The sequence below is a fragment of the Desmodus rotundus genome, chromosome 1, assembly GCF_022682495.2.
Source record: "Desmodus rotundus isolate HL8 chromosome 1, HLdesRot8A.1, whole genome shotgun sequence".
NCBI classification, from domain to species: domain Eukaryota; kingdom Metazoa; phylum Chordata; class Mammalia; order Chiroptera; family Phyllostomidae; genus Desmodus; species Desmodus rotundus.
The window spans coordinates 177442617-177451163 of NC_071387.1; the positions used below are offsets into that span (position 1 = coordinate 177442617).

General features: G+C 40.8%; 1 protein-coding gene across 16 annotated transcripts in view; it reads left to right on the forward strand.

The window, feature by feature from the left end:
• The window catches only part of PDE4D (phosphodiesterase 4D), a 1245374-nt gene extending 1239897 nt beyond the window's left edge, over nt 1–5477 (forward strand). For all 16 annotated transcript variants that reach the window (XM_071219656.1, XM_071219665.1, XM_071219658.1 and 13 more), the window contains one exon: nt 615–5477. In XM_071219656.1, coding sequence (XP_071075757.1) covers nt 615–1031 — 417 coding nt within the window. In that variant the 3' untranslated portion in view covers nt 1032–5477. The remainder of the gene's footprint in view (nt 1–614) is intronic.
• The last annotated feature ends 3070 nt before the right edge of the window (nt 5478–8547 follow it).

Sequence of the window (8547 nt, forward strand, 5' to 3'; positions counted from 1 at the left end):
AGCTACAGCTTCAACATTTGATTCCATTGTATCCACATCACACTGTATTTTAGTGATTTTTAAATTACAGTCATACCTCAGTACTTGTTGGCTTTGGAACTCCTCAAACCCTGTACTCCTCACATTTTGATGAGAAAAATATATTTCAGCACTTGGCCTTGCTCGGGACTCCTTGCACTTGTTAGAACCTGTTCGAGTCACAATGCCACCCCAAGAGAGAAAATGCTTCATTGTTGGATACTCATAGGTTTTGGTACTCGTCATTAAGTTCCAGGGCAAATTAACAAGTACCAAGGTACCACTGTCACACTTTATTTCTGTAAGTTTAATTTTACATTAGCGTTTGTCAGCCAAAAAGCTCCTTCATTAGTATGATTTATATTCATGCAGTCCTTTCTGTGTTCTTATGGCATTATATTCATTAATGACTATATTCACATAGTATGTTTTAGGTGTAGAAACAGTTTGACCTGAATTCTAAAGTGAATTCAGTTCTCTGAATCCATACGGAGCCCATGACGTCATGTCAGCTATCTCAGTCCACCTATATAGTGGCTATTCCATTCTTTCTTAGTCCTAAGTCCTGTACTCAAATTGGATTTCTTTTTAACTAGGTGGGCTTCATAGACTATATCGTTCATCCTCTCTGGGAGACATGGGCAGACCTTGTCCACCCTGATGCCCAGGATATTTTGGACACTTTGGAGGACAATCGTGAATGGTACCAGAGCACAATTCCTCAGAGCCCCTCCCCAGCACCTGATGACCAGGAGGAGGGCCGGCAGGGCCAGACCGAGAAGTTCCAGTTTGAACTCACTTTAGAGGAGGACGGAGAGTCAGACACTGAAAAGGACAGTGGAAGTCAGGTAGAAGAAGACACTAGCTGCAGTGACTCCAAGACTCTCTGCACTCAAGACTCGGAGTCTACCGAGATCCCCCTTGATGAACAGGTTGAAGAGGAAGCAGTAGGGGAAGAGGAGGGAAGCCAGCCCGAAGCCTGTGTAATAGACGATCATTCTCCTGACACGTAACAGTGCAAAAGACTGTCACGCCTTTTTTTTTTAGTAGAAAAATTGTTTCCAAAGTGCATGTCACATGCCACAACCATGGTCACACCTCACTGTCATCTGCCAGGACGTTTGTTGAACAAAACTGACCTTGACTACTCAGTCTGGCGCTCAGGAATATTGTAACCAGTTTTTTCACCTCCATGTCATCAGAGCGAGGGGGACATCTTCACGAACAGCATTTTAACAGGATTGCAGCTTGGAAATGCTGACAAAACAGAGAAAAATCAACTCCAAAATGTTTCCAAGACAGCGTGGCTCATCTGACAGCCCAGAAGTTGATATGACTTGGGATTTCTTTTCTTTTTATTTGTTTGCAATATTTTCAGCAGAAGGAAGGCATTGCACAGACGGCATGAAGCAGCAAAGGGGTCAGGAGCAAGACACAGCGTGAATCTGTTACCAGGAGGAAGATGAGCCACAGAAATCACACACTTTTCTAACTTCACGTCTTCCTGATACACGACTGCAGGGTGTGGTTCCGTGAGCCGCACCGACCTCTACATTTTGTATGATATGTACAACGGACTTTTTGTAGAGCTTACTTTTATTATTAAATGTACTGAGGTATTATATTTAAAAAACTCTGTTCAGAACTTCATTTGCCACTGGTTATTTTTTTCTAAGGAGTAACTTGCAAGTTTTCAGTACAAATCTGTGCTACACTGGATAAATCTAATTTACGAATTTTACTTGCACCTTATAGTTCATAGCAATTAACTGATTTGTAGTGATTCATTGTTTTATATACCAATGACTTCCACATTTTAAAACGAAAACTAATTTTATGTTGCAAGAAGCTCTTTTTGTAGGTCTCCGTTTGCGTTGCCTTCTGTTTCACTCTTTTCTGATAGGCAGAGTTGTTCTCCACTAGCATTCTCCTTCATGGTGTGCAAAGTGTTTGTTCAGTAAAACTTCGTCAGTGTGCGTTCTTTCTAACGTGTCTTAAGCCTCATGGACATCCAGTCATCAGTTGGTGTTGTCTGAAGCAAATGAGAGAGAGATAAATACTCAGTAGCTAAAACGGTCAGTCTTTTTTAGATATTTTCCTACTTAGTGTCTTCTGGTACCTTTTTGCTATGTCAGTAGGCCCTCATTTCACAAATGCATGTCTTTGTAATAACCCACATACGTCCTGCTCATTTTTATTGTTTCCACAGTCCGTTATAGCAAGAAAAACTTTTGCTCCTTGTGCTGCCTTATTATTTAGCGTGTGTTTGAACCTCTGTCCATGTTCACTAGATAGGGTCTTATTGACCATATCATTGCCATTTTGATTGATGGGAAAAAAACAGGTAGTCAGGTTAGAGTTAGCATTCATTTTTACTGCGAGGTCATGTGGAATGACTAGCTTTTACTAGCTTTTGACTTGATTTACAGAGAAAAGATAACAGCTGATCAGGCAGTTTTTAAAATATTAGCAGAATATATTCAGAAAAACCAGTACAACTAACGCTCCTTTGTTTCTATGATTTTACCATGGGATTAAAACTATATGAGGAATATTCTTGAAAAGTGATTTGAAGTGTAACAACCACCCTTCCTCAATGGACAAGCTCGTAACAAGCGGGAACCACTTTGTCAGTTATCATTGGTCCATAAATATGCCCTATAGAGTCACACCGAGGGAAAGAAGTGGGCGCTGCCTCCAGCACCAGGCATTTGGCCACCTGATGCCACCCTGGAATACTGGGTTGGGTAGAAAGAGTCCGCAGAAATAAACATTAGAGATCACTCTTGGCCTAATTTAGCACCAAGAACTTGATTACAATTTTGGAGATTAATTCCCAATATTTACCTTCATTTGGCATCTTGGGGCATTTATTTCACGTGGGCTTTCTTCCCATTTCAGCTCTTAATAAAGTGTTTGCCTTCTCTGTGAAGAGTTTGGAACCCAAATAATCACTTTTCACATGGTTATCCAAGAATTGACATAGAACTAAGTGGGGGGGCGGTATCTGACTAAATGGAAAATAAATAAAACAGTTAAGAAACAGTGTAACTCTGCAAAACATTTATATTTGCAATGCCACAGGAAGCCTTCTGGAGACAGTAGTAAGTAATCAGCCAGGGAAATGGCCCAAGTAGAAGAGAGCTCCTATTTTAACCCCTGAAGATCCGCTGGTGGGAAACTCACATAGCTCTGGTCTTTTACACAGAGCGGAACAGGAATCCACTAATTAATGATCAGATTTCCATCCTCCTTCCCCTGTGCAGACCAGACAGCAATCTTTCAGATAATGTCCTACATGTGTCCAGAAACTTGTTTCTGTTTTAGTTTTATTTATCCCCAATAGAGGTCTAGAAGAAAAGGCAAAGAGTCTAGGGTTTATTCCCTTTTCCATAATATTCTCATTCCCTCCCCTCCCTAATACTTGGTATTTCCCCCACAGAGTGCCTAGAATCTTAATAATGAAAAAAAAAATTTTTAAACAGCAATATGTCACAAACAAATCCAGACCTGAAAGGGTTTATAACTGCACTAAAAAAGAGAGGCTTTCTTTTTTCAATTTGTTGATTTTTAATGGTCACATGCAGTGAAGATACCCACTGATTGACAATCAAATTGTAGAAAATGCATGACATCCAAGAGACAGGGACTAACGCACTGTACGATCGGCTTACCCTCTCCCTTCTTTCTCCTTTTACTCTCTCCTTCCCTCTCGCCCAAGTGTGCTTCAGAATTATACACTGCTTTAAAAATAACATCCTTCCACAAGTGGCTTTACGTTTCCAAAAATGCCATAAGAAAATGCAATACCTGGGTACTGTATGGGGAAAAAAATGTCCAAGTTTGCATAAAACCAGTACATTTCAGCTTGCAAGTTACTAAACATAATAATGCTGTTTTAATTTTATTTTCTTTTACGTCACTTAAAATTCACAACAAAATAATGTAGATAGAACAAATTGCAGATAAGGAAAAAACTTGAATGAAATGGATTTCACAGAAAGCTTTATGATAACTTTTGGATGCATTATTTATTTTTTGTGCCATGCATTTTTTTCTCACCAAATGACCTTACCTGTAATACAGTCTTGTTTGTCTGTTTACAACCATGTATTTATTGTAATGTACATACTGTAATGTTAATTGTAAATTATCAGTTCTTATTAAAACATCATCCCGTGATGGGATGGTGTTGATATATTTGGAAACTCTTGGTGAGAGAATGAATGGTGTGTATACATACTCCTTGTACATTTTCTTTTCTCCTGTAATATAGTCTTGTCACCTTAGAGCTTGTTTATGGGAAATTCAAGAAAAACTATAAAATACATAAAGATATATAAATTTAACAAACATAGCTGCAGGTCTTTGGTCCCAGGGCTGTGCCTTAACTTTAACCAATATTTTCTTCTGTTTTGCTGCATTTGAAAGTAAGGTTATGGTGAGGCTAGGGCTGGGCATTTCACATCCAAGCTTTGAATCAGTTGGGTATCTGGCAGTGGCTGGATTTTATAAAACCACAGACAACCTCCGGAAGATTGGGAGACCCTTTTGAGACACAAGCTTAAGGACTCCTTGCCACGAAGCAGCGCTGCATGTAGGATGGAAGTTTTCTCCGTCTGTTGATCTTGACTTAGTTACATGTATTTGTTTTCTACTTCCAAACACTACTGGGAAAATATATTCTTGTCCCGTGATTATACAAAGTATTTTTGGCACCTAGAGCACATAGGCGAGTGAATTTGATTTGAAACTAGAGCCAAGGGTCTCACCTGCTGGTTAATCATTTACTCATTGCTTCCTGTCATATTAAGAAAAGATATAACGTGAAAAATGTCATTTTTAACCCTGTAATTTTTCTTCAACTAAGATCAACCAAAATTTTTTGTCACTCCATGCAATATATGTTTTATATGATGCCAGTTGACATAGCATAAAGAATTTAGCATTCTCTAGAATTTGTTCCTGCAAAACGTATATTGTTTAGAATTTTAAAGTTAACCTTTCACAACTGCCAGCTCCAAAAAGCTATGAAAAACTCACAGTGGATAATGAGGAGACTTCCACTGCTGTCCAGCCCTCAGAAAACATGGCTTAGTGAAAGGAGAGATTCTTTTTTTAGGAAAAATGAGCCTTCTCTTATTTTGTTTTATTTTTTGACACAAACTGTAGATTTTAGCAGCCCTGGCCCAAAGGAATTTGATTACTTTTGTTTTACACAGTACAAAGGGGACACTATAATGATAAAAACACATCGTTACTGATTTTAGTTGTTTTTAATTTTCTTTCCTTAGATAATGTTCTCAGAGTGGTAACTTGTGTGTGAGCATTACAAATGACGATTCTTTTAGTGGTTCCTTAGCCTCTCTTACAGCCCATGGGGATAGTACTGTACATCAATACCTTCATATGAAATTTTTATATGCAATGAAAATAAAAGCATGGGTTGATTCTGCCTATTTATGACTCAATCTTTTACAAATAAAAGATGAAGTAAAACTGTAGCTTAGTCCACACAGGTTTCCAAGAGTAACAAAAATTGTTAAAGTGACATGAAAAGATGGTGACATAAGCTGGTATTGATATTCATAATCAAATGAAACGGAATTGTGTAGATTAATCTTTCTAGAGAAAGAAATTGCCACAGTTATTTAAATGGCCTATGGGGCTAAGCACAGTGTTTTGTAATGAGGCTTGGGAAGCTGACTTCTCTGTTTAATGGAATATTCCAGCACACTGAAAGTTAACCAGACACCCAACATTTGGTCATTGGGTAGCCACTCTGCGAACTGCAAGGTTCTAAAGACACAGCCGTGAGGAAGATACACGGCTTCTGCTTTCCTGAGCTTGCACCCTGGAGGGGACAAAGGCATTGAACAACTTCACACGCACGCCATCACACATGTGCTCAGAAGAACCTCTGATGCTGTGACTCGGTGAGAACTTGAACTTGTTCTCTTCTGGAGGGCCAGAGAAGGCTTCCTTCAGGAAGTGCTTTTGGGCTGAGCTCTGAAGAAACAGAGGAAAGCAAGCCAAAGGGAGGAGGAAGAGGAAGAGGAGGGGACCCAGACAGGGAAACTTCACTTGCTGAAGTTCTGAGGTACGAAGGAATTGAGAGCCCTGGACAAATGGAAGGAAAGCATCCCTGCTCCATCACTCATTATTCCTCCCCTGCTTTATTTTCTTCCTAATGCTTATCCCAAACTAACATCTACATCTGTTTCTGTATTGGCTGCCTCTCCCATAAGAACAGGGCTCTGGGAGAGCAGTCTGCTCACTGGTGTAGCCTCGCACCTAAACCTGCCTGATGCGCCTGCTTAACTTTTGTTAAGTAAAGCCACCAAATTGATGTTGGATGTAATCCAGTCTGATAGTCAATACATTTTAGAATCTTACAGAGAAGGAATCAGCAAAAATTTAATGCACAGGTTAATCCCCAGATTTTAAGTACTAGAGTAAGGGCATAGTACTCTCCACTTACTCATGATTTTTCTTTCTGCAGTTTCAATTATCTGCAGTCTGAAAATACTAGATGGAAAATTCCAGAAATGAACAATTCACAAGTTTTAAATTGCGTGCCATTTGGAGTAGCGTGATGAAATCTCGCGAGTCCTGCTCTGTCCCGCCCCCAGCGCGTGAGTCACATCTCCATGCTGTATCCCCGCCCCACTTGTTAGCCACTTACGAGCGGTCTCCATTATCAGACTGACTGTTGAGGGGTCTGCAGTGTTTGTGCTCAAGGGACCCCTATTTGACTTTGCTAACAGCCCCAAAGTGCACCAATAGCAACGCTGGCAATTCAGATATGCCCAAGAGAAGCCGGAAAGTGCTTCCTTTAAGTAAAAAGGTGAAAGTTCTTACGTTAATAAGGAAAGGAAAAAAAACATGCCGAGTTTGCTAAGATCTACGGTAAGAACAAACCTATCTGTGAAATTGTGATAAAGGAAAAAGAAATTTGTGCTAGTTTTGCTGTCGCACCTCAAACTGCAAAAGTTATGACTACAGTGCGTGATAAGTGCTTAGTTAAGGTGGAAAGGTGCTAAATTTGTGAGTGGAAGACAAAAAATGGAAAATGTGTTTATCGATGGCAATATGATGTGCCAAAAAGAAATTGCTGCTCCTAGGAGACAGAGAATGGACAATCAGTGGGTCTGGGTTTGGACAGAAAGGGACCACCTGAAATTTTACCTTCCTCTCTGGACCAGACACTACAGAGATGGAGGAAAGCTGGCTCCGGTAAGAATTCTCTCTCGGCTTCTGCGCATTTTCCTAGGATCCCATGTGCAAGGTCCAAAATGAGTGGGGTTTATAGTAGAGAGTGTAGCCCTGGTATCTACCAGAATGTGGCAAGGTTTTCCACTAATTTTAATTTTACTTTCCCATTGGCTGTGTAAGGGCATAACTGATAGCACTTCACAGGAGAATCCCTGGGAGTCCCATCAACACTTCAGGGGTAGATACGGGGGTCTCTGAGCTGCTGTGAAAGGGTTCAACAGAGCCTCTGAGTGCATTACAATCTTTTCTCCAGTGTGCCAGTTGGGTGCAATGGACACACAGATTTCTGAGCCGTGTTTTGATGACGGACACAGAAGAGTGCAAAAGAGGCCCAGGTGTTTTAGGTTTCTGACTTTGAAGCTGTTGCAGCTGACAGATAATTTAGTGGTATTTACTGACTTTCCTATGGTCCCCAGAGTGGAAAGGCAATGCAGAGAGAGAATTAGTGAGTACTCGGATAGAGGGAAATGGAGAGGAGGAGTTGTCAGTCTTCCAGTCTTTTGTTTTAGGAACCTCTTGTGTCGTTAATTTTTCATTAGCCTTTTGCCATGAAGCTATTTTGGAATTTTGAAACCTTTTGGAGGCTTCTGCATTCCAATTAAAATAGGTGTCCCATTTTTTGTTGCTTGAGAACCTTTTGCTTTCAAGTGCATGTCTAATCAGAACATTCCCCACAATGGTCATTGTTAAGTGTAAGTTGTCTTAGTAAAAGGTCACGGGGGTGGGGACTGAATGTCCCAGCCCTCTAATGCCATGGCGGGTTCCCCTGGCAAACAGCCCCCATCCTTTGGTGTTTTCCAGTCACCTGTTACCCTAAGAAGTCACCTTCATGGCTGATGTCACTTAGGACATTGCAAGGGTTTGGGGAGCTCTACCTGAAACTGGGAGAAAGACCAACTGTGTATTTCTTGTTATAAATCACAATGTCACACATTATAAGTTGGCATGGGCTAAGGGGTGTAAAGATCAAAATGTCATTCAAAGGAGAGAAGAGCCTAACAGAAAATCGCATGTGTTCTCCCTGAAAGACCATTAGTGTGATTGGCAGGGGCTGAGCACCTGAACAGTCTTCAGCTGCCCGCTGTGGCTCTCCTCAGTCACACAGGCCAGTGCCACTCTGCTTTGGTGATCAATGAAACCACACAACACACAGGGCTTGGGATCTGGCCTTACAGGGGGGACCAGGGGGGCCAGATGACACAACTCGGGACTTCAGGGGATTAATTTCGACCCACAAGATTAACTTTATCCTTT